Raw genomic sequence first — 23880 nt, forward strand, 5'->3', positions numbered from 1 at the left:
CTGGTCAGGAAAGGAGGCGTGCCTAATAAAGTGGCCGCTGAGTGGAAGCGATACTTTGTATTCTATGGGAGGGATTGTCAGTGTTGGGGGGATGACGTCATGTACTGGGCGGGGCTGGTTGGTGACACGCCCTGTATCGCGCAGTGCGGAGTGTGAGGGGCGTGGACGCGCTGGAGGAGGTGTGGCGCTGTGGGCGTGGCGGTGTCAGGCTTCGCGCCGCCTCTACGTCTCATGACGTCACTTTGTGGGGCGGGAATGCCCGTCTCCGGGGGCGGGGCGGCGTCACGCGGAGGTCACATGGTGGAGGAGAGGCGGGTCATGTGACCGGCAGTGATCGGAGATGGCGGATCGGGGGAATCCGTTCGGTGAGATCAACAATCCGTTCCAGGTGAGGAGGGGGATGGGGGGACTTCACTGGCAGCATGCTTGTTGTCTCCGGTGTCCCCAGCGCTGGGTGTGACACGGGACAGGAAGTGTTGTCACCGCACACAGGAAGTGATTTGTGTCTCTTCCAGGACCCGGCTGTGGTGGAGCATCGCCCCGGAGACCAATACGCCACCCTGGATGTCTACAACCCCTTCGAGAGCCAGGGGGTGAGTACAACTCCGCCCACCGCCACCCCTCCCCCAACATGGGGCGTCCCCCCCTCCTCCTCCGCCCCCAACGTGGGGCGTCCCCCCCTCCTCCTCCGCCCCCAACGCGGGGCGTCCCCCCCCCTCCTCCTCCCCCAACGCGGGGCGTCCCCCCCCTCCTCCTCCTCTACCCCCAACACGGGGCGTCCCCCCCTCCTCCTCTACCCCCAACGCGGGGCGTCCCCCCCTCCTCCTCCTCTACCCCCAACGCGGGGCGTCCCCCCCTCCTCCTCTGCCCCCAACGCAGGGCGTCCCCCCTCCTCCTCTACCCCCAACGCGGGGCGTCCCCCCCCCTCCTCCTCTACCCCCAACGCGGGGCGTCCCCCCCTCCTCCTCTACCCCCAACGCGGGGCGTCCCCCCCTCCTCCTCTACCCCCAACGCGGGGCGTCCCCCCCTCCTCCTCCGCCCCCAACGCGGGGCGTCCCCCCCCTCCTCCTCCACCCCCAACGCGGGGCGTCCCCCCCTCCTCCTCTACCCCCAACGCGGGGCGTCCCCCCCTCCTCCTCTACCCCCAACGCGGGGCGTCCCCCCCCTCCTCCCCTGCCCCCAACGCGGGGCGTCCCCCCCCTCCTCCCCTGCCCCCAACGCGGGGCGTCCCCCCCTCCTCCCCTGCCCCCAACGCGGGGCGTCCCCCCCTCCTCCCCTGCCCCCAACGCGGGGCGTCCCCCCCTCCTCCCCTGCCCCCAACGCGGGGCGTCCCCCCCTCCTCCCCTGCCCCCAACGCGGGGCGTCCCCCCCTCCTCCCCTGCCCCCAACGCGGGGCGTCCCCCCCTCCTCCCTGCCCCCAACGCGGGCGTCCCCCCCTCCTCCCCTGCCCCCAACGCGGGGCGTCCCCCCCTCCTCCCCTGCCCCCAACGCGGGGCGTCCCCCCCTCCTCCCCTGCCCCCAACGCGGGGCGTCCCCCCCTCCTCCCCTGCCCCCAACGCGGGGCGTCCCCCCCTCCTCCCCTGCCCCCAACGCGGGGCGTCCCCCCCTCCTCCCCTGCCCCCAACGCGGGGCGTCCCCCCCTCCTCCCCTGCCCCCAACGCGGGGCGTCCCCCCCTCCTCCCCTGCCCCCAACGCGGGGCGTCCCCCCCTCCTCCCCTGCCCCCAACGCGGGGCGTCCCCCCCTCCTCCCCTGCCCCCAACGCGGGGCGTCCCCCCCCTCCTCCCCTGCCCCCAACGCGGGGCGTCCCCCCCTCCTCCCCTGCCCCCAACGCGGGGCGTCCCCCCCTCCTCCCCTGCCCCCAACGCGAGGCGTCCCCCCCTCCTCCCCTGCCCCCAACGCGAGGCGTCCCCCCCCCCCTCCTCCCCTGCCCCCAACGCGAGGCGTCCCCCCCCCCCCCTCCTCCCCTGCCCCCAACGCGAGGCGTCCCCCCCCCTCCTCCCCTGCCCCCAACGCGAGGCGTCCCCCCCCCCCCCCCTCCTCCCCTGCCCCCAACGCGGGGCGTCCCCCCCCCCCCCTCCTCCCCTGCCCCCAACGCGGGGCGTCCCCCCCCCCCCTCCTCCCCTGCCCCCAACGCGGGGCGTCCCCCCCCCCCCTCCTCCCCTGCCCCCAACGCGGGGCGTCCCCCCCCCCTCCTCCCCTGCCCCCAACGCGGGCGTCCCCCCCCCTCCTCCCCTGCCCCCAACGCGGGGCGTCCCCCCCCCTCCTCCTCTGCCCCCAACGCGGGGCGTCCCCCCCTCCTCCTCTGCCCCAACGCGGGGCGTCCCCCCCTCCTCCTCTGCCCCCAACGCGGGGCGTCCCCCCCTCCTCCTCTGCCCCCAACGCGGGCGTCCCCCCCTCCTCCTCTGCCCCCAACGCGGGGCGTCCCCCCCTCCTCCTCTGCCCCCAACGCGGGGCGTCCCCCCCTCCTCCCCTGCCCCCAACGCGGGGCGTCCCCCCCTCCTCCCCTGCCCCCAACGCGGGGCGGTCCCCCCCTCCTCCCCTGCCCCCAACGCGGGGCGTCCCCCCCTCCTCCCCTGCCCCCAACGCGGGGCGTCCCCCCCTCCTCCCCTGCCCCCAACGCGGGGCGTCCCCCCCTCCTCCCCTGCCCCCAACGCGGGGCGTCCCCCCCTCCTCCCCTGCCCCCAACGCGGGGCGTCCCCCCCCCCCTCCTCCCCTGCCCCCAACGCGGGCGTCCCCCCCCCCTCCTCCCCTGCCCCCAACGCGGGCGTCCCCCCCCCCCCTCCTCCCCTGCCCCCAACGCGGGCGTCCCCCCCCCCCCTCCTCCCCTGCCCCCAACGCGGGCGTCCCCCCCCCCCCCCTCCTCCCCTGCCCCCAACGCGGGCGCCCCCCCCCCCCTCCCTCCCCTGCCCCCAACGCGGGCGTCCCCCCCCCCCTCCTCCCCTGCCCCCAACGCGGGCGTCCCCCCCCCCCTCCTCCCCTGCCCCCAACGCGGGACGCGCCTCCTCCCCTGCCCCCAACGCGGGACGCGCCTCCTCCCCTGCCCCCAACGCGGGACGCGCCCCCCTTCCTCTGCCCCCAACGGGAGGAGATGGGGGGAGGGGTCATCCAATACAAGCAGTGTATATCGGGAGGGGGCGGAGACTGCGTACCGAGAGACTTCTCCACCAATAAGGAATATCTGTGGGCGGGGCCGGTTCTGTGTATTCTCCTCTCTGACATCTTTGTATCTTTTCTAGACATTTCCTTCTTCATCCTCTCAGAAATAATGTGACTGTGCTCCGCCCCCTAGATCCCGCCCCCACCTCCATACCACGATCAGTCCACATTTCAGGCTCCGGCTACTCTTCCTACAGTCCCAGCACAGCCAGACGTCCCTCCCCCGAGGAAAACCTCCCCCACCGAGCCGAAGAACTACGGATCATATGGATCCCAGGTAAGGGAATACCCCCCACCCCCGATCTCTCCCCCTCCCCCACCCGATCCCTCCCGGGGATCTCTTCTTATATATAGGGGAGGATCTCTCCTGATATGGGGGGGGTCTCTCCTGATATATTGGGGGGTCTCCATATCTATAAGGGGATCTCCTATGATCACACCGGATCCCCCATCATCTCTTTGTGTTGAAGGAAACCACGGCAGCAGCCAAGGCCGATCTCCTGCGGCGTCAGGAGGAGTTGAATCGGAAAGCGGAGGAGTTGGACCGACGGGAGCGAGAACTGCAGACTACAGCTCTGGGGGGATCTGCAGGTATGGAGTGCGGGGGGGGATGTCATATGGAGAACCTTGGGGGGGGCGTGCGCTGGGTGTGATATGGAGAAGGTTGGAGGCTAGGTGAGGTAGGGGTTAAGGCCAGGTGTGGTATGTAGAGCGTTGTAGGTCTGGGAGGGGAATATGTGGCTGGGGGGGGGTGCGGTATGAAGGAGGTTGGGGGGGGGGTGCGGTATGAAGGAGGTTGGGGGGGGGTGTGGTATGAAGGAGGTTGGGGGGGGGCTGGGTGCGGTATGAAGAAGGTTGGGGGGGTGCAGTATGAAGAAGGTTGGGGGGGTGTGGTATGGTGAAGGTTGGGGGGGGCTGGGTGTGATATGAAGAAGGTTGGGGGGGCTGGGTGCGGTATGAAGAAGGTTGGGGGGGTGCGGTATGAAGAAGGTTGGGGGGGTGCGGTATGAAGAAGGTTGGGGGGGGGGGGGGGCTGGGTGTGATATGAAGAAGGTTGGGGCTGGGTGTGAGATGGAGAAGGTTGGAGGGTGTGGTATGAAGAAGGTTGGGGGGGGGGGGCTGGGTGCGGTATGAAGAAGGTTGGGGGGGGCTGGGTGCGGTATGAAGAAGGTTGGGGGGGGGGGGCTGGGTGCGGTATGAAGATGGTTGGGGGGGGGTGCGGTATGAAGAAGGTTGGGGGGGCTGGGTGAGGTATGAAGAAGGTTGTGGGGGGGGGGGGGGGCTGGGTGTGATATGGTGAAGGTTGTGGGGGGGCTGGGTGCGGTATGAAGAAGGTTGGGGGGGCTGGGTGAGGTATGAAGAAGGTTGGGGGGGGGCTGGGTGTGATATGGTGAAGGTTGTGGGGGGGCTGGGTGCGGTATGAAGAAGGTTGGGGGGGCTGGGGGAGGTATGAAGAAGGTTGGGGGGGGGGGCTGGGTGTGATATGGTGAAGGTTGTGGGGGGGCTGGGTGCGGTATGAAGAAGGTTGTGGGGGCTGGGTGTGATATGGTGAAGGTTGTGGGGGCTGGGTGGGATATGAAGAAGGTTGGGGGGGCTGGGTGTGATATGGAGGAGGTAGGGGGGGCTGGGTGTGATATGGAGAAGGCTGGGGGAGGTATGAAGAAGGTTGGGGGGGGGGGCTGGGTGCGGTATGAAGAAGGTTGGGGGGGCTGGGTGTGATATGGTGAAGGTTATGGGGGGGCTGGGTGCGGTATGAAGAAGGTTGGGGGGGTGCGGTATGAAGAAGGTAGGGGGGGCTGGGTGTGATATGGGGAAGGTAGGGGGGCTGGGTGTGATATGGAGAAGGTTGGGGGGGCTGGGTTTGATATGGAGAAGGTTGGGGGGGGGGGCTGGGTGTGATATGGAGAAGGTTGTGGGGGGGCTGGGTGTGATATGAAGAAGGTTGGGGGCTGGGTGTGAGATGGAGAAGGTTGGGGGGGTGTGGTATGAAGAAGGTTGGGGGGGCTGGGTGCGGTATGAAGAAGGTTGGGGGGGGCTGGGTACGGTATGAAGAAGGTTGGGGGAGCTGGGTGCGGTATGAAGAAGGTTGGGGGGGGGGGGGGCTGGGTGCGGTATGAAGAAGGTTGGGGGGGTGCGGTATGAAGAAGGTTGGGGGGGGCTGGGTGAGGTATGAAGAAGGTTGGGGGGGACTGGGTGGGGTATGAAGAAGGTTGGGGGGGGGCTGGGTGCGGTATGAAGAAGGTTGGGGGGTGGTGCGGTATGAAGAAGGTTGGGGGGGCTGGGTGAGTTATGAAGAAGGTTGGGGGGGGGGCTGGGTGCGGTATGAAGAAGGTTGGGGGGGGCTGGGTGCGGTATGAAGAAGGTTGGGGGGGGGTGCGGTATGAAGAAGGTTGGGGGGGGGGCTGGGTGCGGTATGAAGAAGGTTGGGGGGTGGTGCGGTATGAAGAAGGTTGGGGGGGCTGGGTGAGGTATGAAGAAGGTTGGGGGGGGGGGCTGGGTGCGGTATGAAGAAGGTTGGGGGGGGGCTGGGTGCGGTATGAAGAAGGTTGGGGGGGGACTGGGTGCGGTATGAAGAAGGTTGGGGGGGGCTGGGTGCGGTATGAAGAAGGTTGGGGGGTGGTGCGGTATGAAGAAGGTTGGGGGGCTGGGTGCGGTATGAAGAAGGTTGGGGGGGCTGGGGGAGGTATGAAGAAGGTTGGGGGGGGGGGGCTGGGTGTGATATGGTGAAGGTTGTGGGGGGGCTGGGTGCGGTATGAAGAAGGTAGGGGGGGCTGGGTGTGATATGGTGAAGGTTGTGGGGGCTGGGTGGGATATGAAGAAGGTTGGGGGGGCTGGGTGTGATATGGAGGAGGTAGGGGGGGCTGGGTGTGATATTTAGAAGGCTGGGGGAGGTATGAAGAAGGTTGGGGGGGCTGGGTGCAGTATGAAGAAGGTTGGGGGGGCTGGGTGTGATATGGTGAAGGTTATGGGGGGGCTGGGTGCGGTATGAAGAAGGTTGGGGGGGTGCGGTATGAAGAAGGTAGGGGGGGCTGGGTGTGATATGGGGAAGGTAGGGGGGCTGGGTGTGATATGGAGAAGGTTGGGGGGGCTGGGTTTGATATGTAGAAGGTTGGGGGGGGGGGCTGGGTGTGATATGGAGAAGGTTGTGGGGGGGCTGGGTGCGGTATGAAGAAGGTTGGGGGGGTGCTGGGTGTGATATGGAGAAGGTTGGGGGGGTGTGGTATGAAGAAGGTAGGGGGGGGCTGGGTGTGATATGAAGAAGGTAGGGGGGGGCTGGGTGTGATATGAAGAAGGTTGGGGGGGGCTGGGTGCGGTATGAAGAAGGTTGGGGGGGTGAGGTATGAAGAAGGTTGGGGGGGACTGGGTGGGGTATGAAGAAGGTTGGGGGGTGGTGCGGTATGAAGAAGGTTGGGGGGGCTGGGTGAGATATGAAGAAGGTTGGGGGGGGCAGGGTGCGGTATGAAGAAGGTTGGGGGGGGTGCGGTAGGAAGAAGGTTGGGGGGGGGGGCTGGGTGCGGTATGAAGAAGGTTGAGGGGGGGGGGCTGGGTGCGGTATGAAGAAGGTTCGGGGGGTGCGGTATGAAGAAGGTTGGGGGGGGCTGGGTGAGGTATGAAGAAGGTTGGGGGGGACTGGGTGGGGTATGAAGAAGGTTGGGGGGGGGGGCTGGGTGCGGTATGAAGAAGGTTGGGGGGTGGTGCGGTATGAAGAAGGTTGGGGGGGCTGGGTGCGGTATGAAGAAGGTTGGGGGGTGGTGCGGTATGAAGAAGGTTGGGGGGGGGGGGGCTGGGTGCGGTATGAAGAAGGTTGGGGGGGGGGGGGGGCTGGGTGCGGTATGAAGAAGGTTGGGGGGGGGGGGGGGGCTGGGTGCGGTATGAAGAAGGTTGGGGGGGCTGGGTGAGGTATGAAGAAGGTTGGGGGGGGGGGGGCTGGGTGTGATATGGAGAAGGTAGGGGGGCTGGGTGTGATATGGAGAAGGTTGGGGGGTGGTGCGGTATGAAGAAGGTTGGGGGGGGCTGGGTGCGGTATGAAGAAGGTTGGGGGGGCTGGGTGCGGTATGAAGAAGGTTGGGGGGGGGGCTGGGTGCGGTATGAAGAAGGTTGGGGGGGGGGCTGGGTGCGGTATGAAGAAGGTTGGGGGGGGGGTGCGGTATGAAGAAGGTTGGGGGGGCTGGGTGAGGTATGAAGAAGGTTGGGGGGGGGGGGGCTGGGTGTGATATGGAGAAGGTAGGGGGGCTGGGTGTGATATGGAGAAGGTAGGGGGGGCTGGGTGTGATATGGAGAAGGTTGGGGGGGTGCGGTATGAAGAAGGTAGGGGGGGGCTGGGTGTGATATGGAGAAGGTAGGGGGGGGCTGGGTGTGATATGGAGAAGGTAGGGGGGGCTGGGTGTGATATGGAGAAGGTTGGGGGGGGGGGGGCTGGGTGTGATATGGAGAAGGTTAGGGGGGGGGGGTTTGGGGGGGTCAGTCAGTGCAGAGTTGCAGATGAACCCCTCACTGTCTGTAGACCTGAGCCTCTCCCCCCCTCTCTCCTTCCAGGGAGGCAGAATAATTGGCCCCCGTTGCCCTCCTTCTGCCCCATCCAGCCGTGTTTCTATCAGGACATCGGTGTGGACATCCCGCAGGACTTCCAGAAGACGGTGAAGATCATGTACTATGTGTGGCTGGGTGAGCGCTCTGATCTCTCCTTCCAGTAATGAAGGAAATGCCGGACTGATGGGTGGATTGATTTTTATTTTGGCCCCTCCCCTTGTTGTGATTGGTTGTAATGTGACATTTTCTGTCTCTCCCCCCGTACAGTCAGCGCGGGAACTTTATTCCTCAACTTCCTGGCGTGTTTGGCTTGGTTCATCGTGGACGGTTCTCAGGGCTCCGGGTTCGGAATGTCCATCCTATGGATTATCCTCTTCACCCCGTGCTCCTTCATCTGCTGGTACCGACCTCTCTACAAGGCGTTCAGGTGTGTACCGCCTCAGACCGGTCCCAGGACCTGGGGGTCCCCTGTCCCCACTCTAACCTCGGTCTGTGAGCGGGCCGTCCGCCGCAATCGGTCCTGGGATGGGGTGCGGTGGTCCCCACTCTGACCTCTGTGAGCGGGCTCTCCTCTGCGGCCTGTCCCGGGATGGGGTGCGGTGGTCCCCACTCTGACCTCTGTGAGCGGGCTCTCCACTGCGGCCTGTCCCGGGATGGGGTGCGGTGGTCCCCACTCTGACCTCCTTTCTGTTTTCTCTCCCACAGGACTGACAGTTCCTTCAACTTCTTCGTCTTCTTCTTCATCTTCTTTGTCCAGGACGTTCTCTACATTCTGGAGGCCATCGGCATTCCTGGATGGGGCTTCAGGTGAGAGGGGTGAGGGGTCAGGGTGCTGATTGGGGTGTGTTGTGCCCAAGATGAGTTCAGAGTTCAGGCTCCTCCCTCATCGGGGGGGGTACAAAGTTTAGGCTCCTCCCTCAATGGGGGGGGGGGTACAGTGGGGCAAATAATTTGATCCCTGCAGATTACAAAGAAAAATCCAGAAAAAACACATGATCGAAACGTTATAAATGGAGTTGCAGTTCAGGGAGTAAAATAAATATTTGATCCCCTTAGTTGTTGGTGGAGAAACCCTTGTTGGCAGTCACAGAGGTCAGACGTTTCTTGTAGATGGAAGCACAGAGGTCAGACGTTTCTTGTAGTTGGAAGCACAGAGGTCAGACGTTTCTTGTATATGGAAGCACAGAGGTCAGACGTTTCTTGTAGTTAGGAAGCACAGAGGTCAGACGTTTCTTGTAGTTGGGAAGCACAGAGGTCAGACGTTTCTTGTAGTTGGGAAGTACAGAGGTCAGACGTTTCTTGTAGTTGGAAGCACAGAGGTCAGACGTTTCTTGTAGATGGAAGCACAGAGGTCAGACGTTTCTTGTAGTTGGGAAGTACAGAGGTCAGACGTTTCTTGTAGATGGAAGCACAGAGGTCAGACGTTTCTTGTAGATGGGAAGCACAGAGGTCAGACGTTTCTTGTAGTTGGCAGTCACAGAGGTCAGACGTTTCTTGTAGATGGAAGCACAGAGGTCAGACGTTTCTTGTAGTTGGGAAGCACAGAGGTCAGACGTTTCTTGTAGATGGAAGCACAGAGGTCAGACGTTTCTTGTATATGGAAGCACAGAGGTCAGACGTTTCTTGTATATGGAAGCACAGAGGTCAGACGTTTCTTGTAGTTAGGAAGCACAGAGGTCAGACGTTTCTTGTAGTTGGGAAGCACAGAGGTCAGACGTTTCTTGTAGTTGGGAAGTACAGAGGTCAGACGTTTCTTGTAGATGGGAAGCACAGAGGTCAGACGTTTCTTGTAGATGGAAGCACAGAGGTCAGACGTTTCCTGTAGATGGAAGCACAGAGGTCAGACGTTTCCTGTAGATGGAAGCACAGAGGTCAGACGTTTCTTGTAGATGGAAGCACAGAGGTCAGACGTTTCTTGTAGATGGAAGCACAGAGGTCAGACGTTTCTTGTAGATGGAAGCACAGAGGTCAGACGTTTCTTGTAGTTGGAAGCACAGAGGTCAGACGTTTCTTGTAGTTGGAAGCACAGAGGTCAGACGTTTCTTGTAGATGGAAGCACAGAGGTCAGACGTTTCTTGTAGATGGAAGCACAGAGGTCAGACGTTTCTTGTAGTTGGGAAGTACAGAGGTCAGACGTTTCTTGTAGATGGAAGCACAGAGGTCAGACGTTTCTTGTAGATGGAAGCACAGAGGTCAGACGTTTCTTGTAGTTGGGAAGCACAGAGGTCAGACGTTTCTTGTAGATGGGAAGCACAGAGGTCAGACGTTTCTTGTAGATGGGAAGCACAGAGGTCAGACGTTTCTTGTAGTTGGGAAGCACAGAGGTCAGACGTTTCTTGTAGATGGGAAGCACAGAGGTCAGACGTTTCTTGTAGTTGGGAAGCACAGAGGTCAGACGTTTCTTGTAGATGGAAGCACAGAGGTCAGACGTTTCTTGTAGATGGGAAGCACAGAGGTCAGACGTTTCTTGTAGTTGGGAAGCACAGAGGTCAGACGTTTCTTGTAGATGGGAAGCACAGAGGTCAGACGTTTCTTGTAGATGGAAGCACAGAGGTCAGACGTTTCTTGTAGATGGAAGCACAGAGGTCAGACGTTTCTTGTAGTTGGGAAGCACAGAGGTCAGACGTTTCTTGTAGATGGGAAGCACAGAGGTCAGACGTTTCTTGTAGATGGGAAGCACAGAGGTCAGACGTTTCTTGTAGTTGGGAAGCACAGAGGTCAGACGTTTCTTGTAGATGGGAAGCACAGAGGTCAGACGTTTCTTGTAGTTGGGAAGCACAGAGGTCAGACGTTTCTTGTAGTTGGAAGCACAGAGGTCAGACGTTTCTTGTAGATGGGAAGCACAGAGGTCAGACGTTTCTTGTAGTTGGGAAGCACAGAGGTCAGACGTTTCTTGTAGATGGGAAGCACAGAGGTCAGACGTTTCTTGTAGATGGAAGCACAGAGGTCAGACGTTTCTTGTAGTTGGGAGCACAGAGGTCAGACGTTTCTTGTAGATGGAAGCACAGAGGTCAGACGTTTCTTGTAGATGGAGGCACAGAGGTCAGACGTTTCTTGTAGATGGGAGCACAGAGGTCAGACGTTTCTTGTAGTTGGGAAGCACAGAGGTCAGACGTTTCTTGTAGTTGGAAGCACAGAGGTCAGACGTTTCCTGTAGTTGGCAGTCACAGAGGTCAGACGTTTCTTGTAGATGGAAGCACAGAGGTCAGACGTTTCTTGTAGTTGGAAGCACAGAGGTCAGACGTTTCTTGTAGATGGGAAGCACAGAGGTCAGACGTTTCTTGTAGATGGAAGCACAGAGGTCAGACGTTTCCTGTAGATGGAAGCACAGAGGTCAGACGTTTCCTGTAGATGGAAGCACAGAGGTCAGACGTTTCTTGTAGATGGAAGCACAGAGGTCAGACGTTTCTTGTAGATGGGAGCACAGAGGTCAGACGTTTCTTGTAGATGGAAGCACAGAGGTCAGACGTTTCTTGTAGTTGGAAGCACAGAGGTCAGACGTTTCTTGTAGATGGAAGCACAGAGGTCAGACGTTTCTTGTAGATGGAAGCACAGAGGTCAGACGTTTCTTGTAGATGGAAGCACAGAGGTCAGACGTTTCTTGTAGATGGAAGCACAGAGGTCAGACGTTTCTTGTAGTTGGGAAGCACAGAGGTCAGACGTTTCTTGTAGATGGAAGCACAGAGGTCAGACGTTTCTTGTAGATGGGAGCACAGAGGTCAGACGTTTCTTGTAGTTGGGAAGCACAGAGGTCAGACGTTTCTTGTAGTTGGAAGCACAGAGGTCAGACGTTTCTTGTAGATGGAAGCACAGAGGTCAGACGTTTCTTGTAGTTGGGAAGCACAGAGGTCAGACGTTTCTTGTAGTTGGGAAGCACAGAGGTCAGACGTTTCTTGTAGTTGGGAAGCACAGAGGTCAGACGTTTCTTGTAGATGGAAGCACAGAGGTCAGACGTTTCTTGTAGATGGAAGCACAGAGGTCAGACGTTTCTTGTAGATGGAAGCACAGAGGTCAGACGTTTCTTGTAGATGGAAGCACAGAGGTCAGACGTTTCTTGTAGATGGGAGCACAGAGGTCAGATGTTTCTTGTAGTTGGAAGCACAGAGGTCAGACGTTTCTTGTAGTTGGCCTCCAGGTTTGCAGACATCTCAGGAGGGAGTTTGCTCCACTCTTCTTTACAGATCTTCTCTAAATCCTTGGCTGTCGCTTGGCAACTCGAAGTTTCAGCTCCCTCCATAAATTTTCTATAGGATGAAGGTCTGGAGACTGACTAGGCCAGGGATCCTCAAACTACGGCCCTCCAGCTGTGGAACTACACATCCCATGAGGCATTGTAAAACTCCGACATTCACAGGCATGATGGGAATTGTAGTTCCTAAACAACTGGAGGGCCGTAGTTTGAAGACTCTTGGGTGAGACCACTCCATGACCTTAATGTTCTTCTTGAGCCACTCCTTTGTTGTCTTGGCGATATGTTTTGGGTCATTGTCATGCTGGAAGACCCATCCATGACCCATCTTCAGTGTTCTGGCTGAGGGAAGAAGGTTCTCATCCAAGATTTTACAATATATGGCCCCGCCCATTGTCCCCTCAATACGGCAAAGTCGGCCGATACCTTTTTATCGGAGAAACATCCCCAAAGCATCATGTTTCCACCTGAATGGTGACTGTAGGGGACGGGACGTAAGTAGTACGTAAGGAGTACATAAGTATTCACCCCCTTTGGTGAAGCTCCTTTGGCACCAATTCCAGCCTCCAGTATTTCTGAGTATGATGCTACAAGCTTGGCACTCCTATTTTTGGGCAGTTTCTCCCATTCTTCTTTGCAGGACCTCTCAGGCTCCATCAGGTTGGATGGGGGAGGGTCGGTGCTCAGCCATTTTCAGATCTCTCCAGAGATGTTCAATCGGGTTCAAGTCTGGGCTCTGGCTGGGCCACTCAAGGACATTCACAGAGTTGTCCCATAGCCAATCCTTTGTTATTTTGGCTGTGGGCTTAGGATCGTTGTCCTGTTGGAAGATGAACCTTCACCCCAGTCTGAGGTCCAGAGCGCTCTGGAGAAGGTTTTCATCAAGGATGTCTCTGTACATTGCTGCATTCATCTTTCCCTCCATCCTGACTAGTCTCCCAGTTCCTGCCCACACCATGACACTGCCACCACCATGCTTCACAGTAGGGATGGTGTTGGCCAGGTGATGGGCGGTGCCTGGTTTCCTCCAGACATGACGCTTGCCATTCAGGCCAAAGAGTTCAATCTTTGTTTCATCAGAGCAGAGAATTTTGGTCTCATGGTCTGAGAGTCCTTCAGGTGCCTTTTGGTAAACTCCAGGCGGGCTGTCATGTGACTTTTACTGAGGAGTGGCTTCCGTCTGGCCACTCCCATACAGGCCTGATTGGTGGAGTGCTGCAGAGATGGTTGTTCTTCTGGAAGGTTCTCCTCTCTCCACAGAGAAACGCTGGAGCTCTGTCAGAGTGACCATCGGGTTCTTGGTCACCTTCCTGACTAAGGCCCCCCTCCCCCGATCGCTCAGTTTGGCCGGGCGGCCGCTCTAGGAAGAGTCCTGGGGGTTCCAAACTTCTTCCATTTATAAGATTTGTATCCGGTGATTTCCTGGATTTGTGGTTGATATTCTGTCTCTATCATATAAAAATTATACACCGCCATTTCTCTGTAATCTGCAGGGATCAAATCATTATTTTCTCCACTGTTTTTAGAATTAACGGGTCACAGTTCAGGCTCCTCCCTCTATGGGGTGATCCGTAGAATGAAGGGGTCAGAGTTCAGGCTCCTCCCTCATTGGGGTAATCCGTAGAATGAAGGGGTCAGAGTTCAGGCTTCTCTCTCATTGGGGTGATATGTAGAATGAAGGGGTCAGAGTTCAGGCTCCTCCCTCATCGGGGTGATATGTAGAATGAAGGGGGTCAGAGTTCAGGCTCCTCCCTCATTGGGGTGATGCGTAGAATGAAGGGGTCAGAGTTCAGGCTCCTCCCTCATTGGGGTAATCCGTAGAATGAAGGGGTCAGAGTTCAGGCTTCTCCCTCATTGGGGTGATATGTAGAATGAAGGGGTCAGAGTTCAGGCTCCTCCCTCATTGGGGTGATACGTAGAATGAAGGGGGTCAGAGTTCAGGCTCCTCCCTCATTGGGGTGATACGTAGAATGAAGGGGGTCAGAGTTCAGGCTCCTCCCTCATTGGGGTGATATGTAGAATGAAGGGGGTCAGAGTTCAGGCTCCTCCCTCATTGGGGTGATACGTAGAATGAAGGGGGTCAGAGTTCAGGCTCCTCCCTCATTGGGGTGATACGTAGAATGAAGGGGGTCAGAGTTCAGGCTCCTCCCTCATTGGGGTGATATGTAGAATGAAGGGGGTCAGAGTTCAGGCTCCTCCCTCATTGGGGTGATATGTAGAATGAAGGGGTCACAGTTCAGGCTCCTCCCTTTTTTCTTACAGCGGCTGGATCTCGGCCTTCACCGCCCTGAATAAGAGCGTTGGCGTCGGGGTGTTGATGATAATTGTCGCCATTTTCCTGACTGGGACGGCCACCATGGGAGTCGTCATGCTGAAGCGGGTAAGAAAGAATCCGTGAGCCAATCCTGGCAGCTGAAGTTACGTGCAGGTCTCTACTTCTCTCTTTACATTGGCTCCTCCCTCTCCCTTCCTTTGAGCATTCCTATTGGCCCTCTATTATGGGAAACATTAAAAGGTAGGATGGTGAGGATTAAAAAATGGTGGCTGTGGGGGAGGGGCCATGGCAGACAGTGGAGATTGGCACGTAACTTTAGCCGCCGATGATGTGGAGGATGCGGTGCTGAAGCTGACGCGTTTCTCTTCTTCCTCAGGTCCACTCAATTTACCGCCGAACCGGTGCCAGTTTCCAGAAGGCTCAGCAGGAGTTCGCCGCCGGTGTCTTCTCTAACCAGACGGTGCGCACAGCCGCCACCCAGGCAGCAGCGGGCGCCGCCCAGAACTCCTTCAATCCCCAATAAAGGAGGAATATGGATGTAGCGCCATCTGGTGGCCGCACACTGCTCTGCCGGGACTGTTCCGACAGTACCGCCACCCCCCCTCCCTGGCGACTGTGGGAGGGGCCTGCTCTATATTACCACTCCTCTGGCGACTGTGGGAGGGGCCCCGCTGTCCATTTAACACTGTCCCCTCCCTGGCGACTGTGGGAGGGGCCCCGCTGTCCATTTAACACTGTCCCCTCCCTGGTGACTGTGGGAGGGGCCCTGCTGTCCATTTAACACCCGTTTTGTGTCTCTGTATCCTGTGAAGTATGTGTGGGTGGCGCTGTCTGGGGGGGCGGAGCCCGGCGGTGATACCTTACTGGCCTGCACCAGGCTGTGCTGTGACGGTGTCACTCCCCCGCGGATCCCCGTACTCAGGACCTCCCTGTCCTGTCTGTGCCATGGTGTCAGTGCCTGTACTGCCCGCTCTAGCTCTCATGTCACGGGGTGTGCATGCCTCATGTTTACATGTATGTTGTGTTAACTGGATTGCGCATGTTCTTTGTCTTGGGCTATCCCCGCCCCTCACAGTATGGGGGAGGGATCTGAGGATCAGCTGACGCCAAATTAAAGTTTTACGAAATCATTCGATGACTCTGCTTTCTTCATTATCATGGGGTTATTTCTTCTTCTTCTGTTTGGGTGGGGGAGGATGTCCCTCAGGTGGGTGTGGGAGGCCTTTACCTTCTTAGGGTGGAGCCATTGGATTATTGGGGGGGGGGGGGAGTAACAAAGGGGCTGGGCATCGGTTACTCGAAGTCCTAACTTCTGGAGCGAAGTTTAGGGGTGAAGGATACCAAAAATGGCCAAACTCCTGATAGTGATTGGCCCCTTGTGAGCAGCCGGTCAGATTTCAGTGGCTCTGAGAGTAGTCGATTGTCTGTTGTCGATGGTCGAGTGGTCGTCCTTCTTCTGTAAATGGACTTTAAGCCATGGATCCAATGTAAACGATTCCTACAGATCTCCATGCAAGGTCCACCCGAAGCTTCTCCCGAGGTCTCCAGCACAGAAGACATCTCCTAAGACGCTCTTAGTAGCAGCAATCTTCTGCTCCACTTCTCTGGATGTCCTCCAATGGGACAGCTTAGATTCCCTTGGCCTTCAGTGCAGAGGGTGCCTTCTAGGATACTCCATCCAGGCAATGATCTTCTCTGCTCCCTCTAGATGTGTTCTCCAACAAGACAGCTTAGATTCCATAGGCCTTCAGCACAGAAGACTTCTTATACAGGCAATGATCTTCTGCTTTGCTCCCTCTAAACGTCCTTCAACAGGACAGCTTAGACTCCTGAGACCTTCAGCACCGAAGACTTTTCCTGAGGTGCTTCATACCAGCAATAATCTTCTGGTCCAGCTTAGATTCCCCAGGTTTTCAGAGCAGAAGACATCTTTTAAGATGCTCCATACAGACACCCATCTTCCCATTCTGCTCCCTCTAGATGTCCTCCCAACAGGGCAGCTTGGATTCCATAGACCTTCAAAGCAGAAGATGTTTTCTAAAACACTCCATAAGGCAATGATCTTCTGCTCTGCTCCCTCTCAATAGGTATTCAGCAGAAAAGACGTCTCTTAAGGTGCTCCATACCAGCTGGCTTCACTTCTCTGGATGTCCTCCCAACAGGACAGCTTAGATTTCATAGGCTTTCAGCGCAGAGGACGTCTCCTAGGACAATCCATACAGGCGATGATCTTCTCCGCTCCCTCTAGAGGTTCTCCAGCAGAACAGCTTAGATTCCCCGGGTTGTCAGAGCAGAAGACCTGTTCTAAGATGCTCCATACAACCACTCATCTTTCCATTCTACTCCCTCTATGTCCTTCAACAAGACCGCTTCAGAGCAGAGGACATCTCCTAAGGTGCTCCATACCAGCTGGCTTTACTTCTCTGGATGTCCTATAACTGGACAGGTTGGATTCCCTTGGCCTTCAGCACAGAAGACTTCTTCTAAGACACTCCATACAGGCACCCATCTTCCCATTCTGCTCCCTCTCAATGTCCCCCAACAGGACAGCTTAGCTTACCTAGGCCTTCAGCCCAGAGAATGTTTCCTAAATCACTTCATACTAGTAGCCATCTTCTGCTCTGCTCCCTCTCGATGTGCTGTCCAGCAGGACAGTTTACCTTCCCCAGTCCTTCAGAACCGAAGACGTCTCCTAAGGTGCTCCATACTAGCTGCCGTCTTCTGCTCCGCTCCCTCTCGATGTGCTGTCCAGGAGGACAGTTTAGCTTCCCTAGTCCTTCAGACCTGAAGACGTCTCCTAAGGTGCTCCATACTAGCTGCCATCTTCTGCTCTGCTACCTCTAGATGAGTCCTCCAGCAGGACAGCTTAGCTTCCCTTCCATAGGCCTTCAGCACAGAAGATGCCTCCTAAGATGCTACCAAAATAATGCCAAGGATCCAAAAGAGGATAATCTAACACCATACCCCAAATTAATCTAGCAAAAGTGACCCTAAACTGACAGCCAAAAAGGTAAAGAGATATAAATGGTGCATTACCCCTCAAAAAATCCATAAATATCAAAGTCCAAAACTTTATTTGTATTAAGTCAACTCACCATAAACTGGTTGAATAATTTGAAAGTAATACATAAAATAAACTTTAAAAATGCACATCATAGATATAGCACCCCTTTAAATATTTAGCTTCATCCACAGTAGACATATCAGTTACTGTACGCTTTTCCGGAGAGGACTACACAAATACCACCGACCGGATGTATCTGTTCTGTCGTATGGCATGAAGAGCAGGAAATACAGTTGTATACTGCAGAGGGGCTACTGTTTCCTCTGTGTTTCGCAGATCTGCTTCCTCAGGAGAGGGGTGTTCAATGCATTGGTCTTGATGGTGTGAGGCTTGGTGACTGTTATACCCCTTTTAACCACCAATATCTGTGTCAGGATTCAGTGTCCCTTGTTTCCTCTCTGTCTGCCCCCTCTTTCCACTGTACCCTGGCAGTGACCATCACCTACACTTTATATCGAAGTTTTATCAGCATCTCTTTGAACACCCCTCTCCTAAGGAAGCAGAGCTGCAAAACACGTGGAGGAAACTGTAGGCCTTCAAATGCTCTATACAGACACCCATCTTCCCATTCTGCTCTCTCTAGATGTCCCTAGATTCTCCAGGCCTTCAGAGCAGAAGACGTCTCCTAAGGCACTCAACACTAGCAACCATCTTCTGCTCCACTTCTCTGAATTGTTGTGCGTTTTACATGTTTGAGAATATTATTCTGAACGAGTATAACGAGTTCGTTTTAATCGATTCATTTCTTTTTAACAGCATATACTAATCTTGGTGAATACAGACTACAGTATGGAATTTATAAGTATATTTATTCACAAGACGTGTATTCACAATAAATAGTTAGATTTGAGGTGACACAAAGAGACAACTTTGACATAAAATACAAACTTAAAACAATAAATGCAGTGTGATATGTAGTTCAATGAAATTCAATGAATTAAAAAGAAAGCAAGATTACGTTTTCCCCAGGTATAGTAGAAACCATAGATAAGTATTCTATTTAATCAGACCACAATTGTCTGCGAATTGCGCAGCCAACAGTCGCTCCACTGCAGTTGGAGTGAGAATAGGCTATGCAAAACGGGAGACTAAATCGCTAATATTGCGCTAAACTTGATACTAATAAAAACGTATAAAAAACTAATAAAAACGTATAAAAACAAAAATCAGCTTTTAGAGAAAAATTCTATTATGGTTCATACGGCTGTGATTGTAATCTCGTTACCCTTAAATATGAAATATAAAACATATAAGGAAGTAAATAAATGACAGTAAATAATAATCAAATAAACAGCAAGGTATATTTACCACACTTAAGATGGCTGCTAGCTTAAAATGGTCATTACCAGAGTCCTTAAGATGGCTGCCTTCCCAAAATGGTGGCCGGTTAGGGAGGAGTTTCGTCTGGCGTCCTTCAAAGTTTTAGATAAATGATGGAGCAAGATGGAGTATGTATAGATGAGTATATGTATGGATGTAAGTAGCTTTTATGTTGTAAGTGTAATGAATGTTGTCGTAATGTGTCCTATTACATCTGGGGTTCCTTTTTATATTGTGTTGAACAAAAGGGCAGTAAAATTACCATAAGCTGAACCCAGTGGGAGGAACTTTATCCCCATTGGTTGGGATTACTTAACCATTAACTGATGAGGTCATTGGTTGACACCCCTTCTTAATCACCCAGTATTTTGGATATTAAAATTAAAGGATAATTTCTTTATATTTAAGAATAATGCAACATAAAAACTTGTCCATACTCTCAGTACATACATAGATGTCCATCTAATATCTCCATCATGTATCTTGGCAGGGATTGGATCTGGTAAAGCCATTTAAATACGGATATACTGTAATATTAATATGATATGTATATTGATTGAAAATTACTGATTTACCCAGATACTTTACATTTAGTAGCAGGAGAAATGATATAGATACATGGACAGTTATATATATATATATATATATATATTGCTACACAACAACTTGTATATGTAAACTTTTCTACACATGAGTTATTTCCAATCAGAATATTATCCATTAAGGGATTATTATGTTAACAACAATACAATCATGATTTGGGACTGGATTATAAAATATGGGAGAAATTCTGACCATTAGACACTACTGTATAATAGATATAATGTAATTCTCAATAGAAGATTGTCATAAAATCATAAGTTCCACACCCCCCTTTGGTATATGATGGGACAAGGATGTTGTATAAGCTTATGATTATATAAAATTCATTTTTCATATTTGACACCATGTAGCTTCCAATGGACAATTGTCTGTATGACACAATCTCTACCCCCGTCTCTGGTGAAGGTAAATGAATTACAGACTCTAGTCTTTGTCCAGGTTGTTTTCTGTTTGTTTGTCTTCTCAGGGTAGAAACAATAGTTTATTTGCTAGGGAATTGGTGAACACAGGTGTGATCCTGAATTTGAGTTTTGGACACTGTGTTAAAACATCTCATGGCCAGAACATAATGTTTTATGATCCCTCTGGTTTCTCTCCTTTCATGCCCAGGGGAAAAATGGCTTTTTATCCTTTTGAGGTCCGTTGTATGTAAACCTCCCCCTCCAAGGCCGTTCCACTTGGGATAAGCAATTTAGTTGCCTGCCTTTCCAGAGCATTATATTCAAATTTTACCAAACACAATTTCCTTTTGGGGGTAGATGACATAGCTTCTCATCTCAAAGTTCATGTAAATAAAACAAATTCAACAATGGACGCAATGTGTGCTTCAAACTGAAGGGGTTTTGACTGAATCTGTGACAAGGTCATTTGAGGCCTCAAAGTTCACAATTCTTGACCTGTAATAGGAAAAATGTATTTCTATTTTGTACTGGAAGTCTAACAGAATGTCCTCCAGTGGGACAGCTTAGATTCCCTTGGCCTTCAGCGCAGAGGACGTCTCCTAGAATACTCTATCCAGGCAATGATCTTCTGCTCCGCTCCCTCTAGATGTGTTCTCTAACAAGACAGCTTAGATTCCATAGGCCTTCAGACTTCTAAGACACTCTATACAGGCAATGATCGTCTGCTCCCTCTAGATGTTCTCCAGCAAGACTGCTTAGATTCCTCCGGAGAGGTGTGTTCAATGCATTGGTTTTGTTGGTGAGGGTTGGTGGCTGTTATACCCCTTTTACCTCCCCAATATCTGTGTCAGGATTTCCTGTCCCTTGTTTCCTCTCTGTTTGCCCCCTCTTTCTACTGTGCCCTGGCAGCGACCGTCGCCTACATTTTATATTGAAATTAGGAAACTGTAGCCCCTCCGTAGTCTACAACTGTATCTTCTACTATTCACGCCATACGATAAAGTGGACTGGTATACATCCGGTGGGTGGTATTTGTGTAGTCCTCTTCAGAAAGGCGTATAGTAACTGATATGTCTACTGTGAAGGGAGTGAAATCAATAAAGCTTTTTTTTTTTATTTGCGTTTTTTTTCACAGTTCCTTTTAAGTGTTGCTTTTAAAATAATCATCCAGTTTATGGTGGGTTGACTTGTTACAAATAAAGTTTTGGATTTTGATATATGCAATTTTTGGATGGGGTAGCGGGCCATTAAAATCCCTTTACCTTTTTGGCTGTCAGTTTTTATCAGCTAAGATCCTCCATACGAGCAGCCATCTTCTGCTCCACTTCTTTGGATGTCCTCCAACAGGACAGCTTAGATTCCCTAGGCCAGTGGTTCTTAACTTCTGTCCTCAGGACCCACTAACAGGCCAGAATTTAAGTATAACCTTGGGGAGATGCAGACTAGACTATTGCAATCACTGAGCAGCAAATGATATCACCTGTGATGTAGTTTAGTTATTCTGCAAACCTGGCCTGTTAGTGGGTCCTGAGGACCGGAGTTGGGAACCACTGCCCTAGGCCTTCAGAGCAGAGGACGTCCCTGAGGACCCTCCATACAGGCAATGATTTTCTGCTTCACTCCCTCTAGATGAGTCCTCCAGCAGCATGGCTTAGATTCCCTGGATCATCAGAGAAGAAGACTTCTCTTAAGATGCTCCATACAGACGTCCATATTCTGCTCCGCTCCCTCTAGATGAGTCCTCCAGCAGGACAACTTCCCCTAGACCTTCAGAGCAAAAGACTTCTAAGATACTCCATACTAGCAGCCATCTTCTGCTCCACTTTTCTGAATGTCCTCTAATAGGACATTTTAGCTTCCCCAGGTCATCAAAGCAGAGGACGTCTTCTAAAATGTTCCATACAGACATCCATCTTCCCATTCTACTTCTTCTAGATGTCCTCCAACAGGACAGCTTAGGTTCCCTAGACCAGGGATCCTTAAACTACGGTCCGCCAGCTGTTGCGGAACTACACATCCCATCAGGTATTGTAAAACTTTGACATGCATAGACATGACCAGGCATGATGGGAATTGTAGTTCCTGAACAACTGGGGGCCATAGTTGGAAGACCCCTTGCCCTTGCCCTAGACCTTCAGAGCAGAAGATGTCTCTTAAAATGCTCCATTCAAGCAATGATCTTCTGCCCTGCTCACTCTAGATGTCCTCCAGCAGGATGGCTTAGATTCCCCCGGCTCATCCGAGCAGAAGACTTCTCCTAAGATGCTTCATACAGATACCCATCTTCTTATTTTACCCTCTAGATGTCCTCCAACAGGACAGCTTAGATTCCCTAGGCCTTCAGAGCAGAAGATGTCCCAAAAGACACTTCATACTAGCAGTCATCTTCTGTTCTACTTCTCTGGATGTCCTCCAACAGGACAGCTTAGATTCCCTAGAGCTTCGGAGCAGAAGATGCCTCCTAAGACGCTCTATACAAGCAATGGTCTTCTGCTCCCTCTAGATGTCCTCCAACAAGACAGCCGAGCTTCCCTGTGCCTTCAGAGCAGAAGACGTCCCTGAGACACTCCATACAGACCCCCATCCTCCCATTCTGCTCCCTCCAACCGGACAACTAATGCCCCGTACACACGTTCCGATAATCGTACGACAAAACTCGCTTTCGACCTGATCTCACGATAATCTGATCGTTAGTACACAGCTTTCCACAGCCGATCCAACAAAATCCGAAGGGACAAACAGGAAAACTTCTGTCGTACGACATCTTCTCGAAGGATAATCGTTTCGTCAGTACAGTATTTGTACGCTAAAAGTCGATCAACAAATACCACGCATGATCGGAAACAGTAAAATAATCCGCAGGGGTCAGACGTATTTACATCACTTCCTATACGTAGCTACGAAAAATACACTTGGTCAGTGAATCGTACGAAGGAAATCTGATGGACATTCGACTCACCTAGACCTTCAGCACAGAAGACGTTTCCTAAGATGTTCCAGAATCTTCCTTCTCCACTCCCTCTACATGAGATCTTCAGCAAGACGGTTTATTTTCCCTAGGGCAGGGGTCTCCAAACTACGGCCCTCCAGTTGTTCAGGAACTACAATTCCCATCATGCCTAGTCATGTCTGTGAATGTCGGAGTTTTCCAATGCCTCATGGGATGTGTAGTTCCGCAACAGCTGGAGGGCCGTAGTTTTAGGATCCCTGCGGACCTTCAGAGCAGAAGACCTCTAAAACACTCCATACAGACCCCTATATATATATATATATATATATATATATATATATATATATACCTGCTCCGCTCCCTCTAGATCTACTCCTCAGGACAATGTAGACTCCATAGACTTCCAGAACAGAAGACGTCTCCTAAGACCCTACTTACAGGCAACGATCTCCTCGGCTTCCTCTAGAGAAGTCCTCCAGAAGGACGGCTCAGATTCCCCAGGTGCTCAGCTTCATTATCGGAACTTACTAGGAGGTCCCCTAAACATTTATCACCTTCTGCCCACATTGCTGGACACGGAACCCTCTGTGATTGACTGAGACAGATGAATATTTATAACTAGAGATGTCGGGGGGGGGGGGGGGGGCATGACAGTAATACCGAATTCCAGCTGAAGGGGGAGCCCTGCATTGGGGTTTTATTTTTTATTGTTTTGGGTGAAATGAGGGAGGGGCTTTCCTTGTCTGTGTCCCCATCAAGGTGATTTTCCACCATCTCATTGGGGGCCACCAGGCCAGGAAGTGAGGGGGAATCTCCCATGGGGGGACACCGACCGCAGTAAAAACCCAGCGCAGTTTCTTGCACATTCCACCTAAAACTGGAAGGCGGAGCTTTGGCTGGAATTTCAGTTTTAAAGACCAATCAGTGAAATGGGAATTCTGCAGCTCTGCGACAGTCAGGAGGCGGGGTCAGGTTACATGGGGTGTCCCCCGAAATGTAGAAGTGTGGGTGTGGCTTACTTGGGGTGGCAGAGGAGGGACCTGTCGGGGATCTCTGTGGATGGAAGAGGAGGGGGTAATATTGAGACTCAGAAGATGATTGGTCAGATTTTCACCTCTCAGATCTGATTGGATGCCATCCCTAAAGGGGGGGCGGTCCTACTATATCTCTAATAAATGCTGAAAATACAGAAAATGATACGGCTGAACTCCAGGGGGCGCCAAACTTCCTGTACTGAGGTGACAACGCTGCCTCTGCTGCACTGAAATCCCAACCTGTGTTGTCAGCCCCGCCCACTTCTTCCCAGCTGGCCTACAGAACTCCTCCCTGCTCCACCCCCTTTTCCTTGCCCAGCTCCACCTAAACACAATGTGCGTTACCAGCTGCAGATA

The 23880-nt window shown here is 53.8% G+C and overlaps 1 protein-coding gene across 1 annotated transcript in view; it reads left to right on the forward strand.

Annotated features, from left to right (window-relative positions):
• The first annotated feature begins 256 nt into the window (after positions 1 to 256).
• LOC309569883 (uncharacterized protein) overlaps positions 257 to 23880 on the forward strand; it is a 50810-nt gene continuing 27186 nt past the window's right edge. Inside the window, exons 1-9 of the mRNA XM_082275874.1 lie at positions 257 to 388; positions 516 to 593; positions 3291 to 3434; positions 3628 to 3748; positions 7694 to 7822; positions 7955 to 8114; positions 8393 to 8494; positions 14139 to 14256; positions 14528 to 14671. Coding sequence (XP_082132000.1) covers positions 341 to 388; positions 516 to 593; positions 3291 to 3434; positions 3628 to 3748; positions 7694 to 7822; positions 7955 to 8114; positions 8393 to 8494; positions 14139 to 14256; positions 14528 to 14671 — 1044 coding nt within the window. The 5' untranslated portion in view covers positions 257 to 340. The remainder of the gene's footprint in view (positions 389 to 515; positions 594 to 3290; positions 3435 to 3627; positions 3749 to 7693; positions 7823 to 7954; positions 8115 to 8392; positions 8495 to 14138; positions 14257 to 14527; positions 14672 to 23880) is intronic.

Source organism: Pelophylax lessonae, assembly GCF_965119305.1.
Source record: "Pelophylax lessonae genome assembly, chromosome: 13".
Classification (NCBI taxonomy): Eukaryota; Metazoa; Chordata; class Amphibia; order Anura; family Ranidae; genus Pelophylax; species Pelophylax lessonae.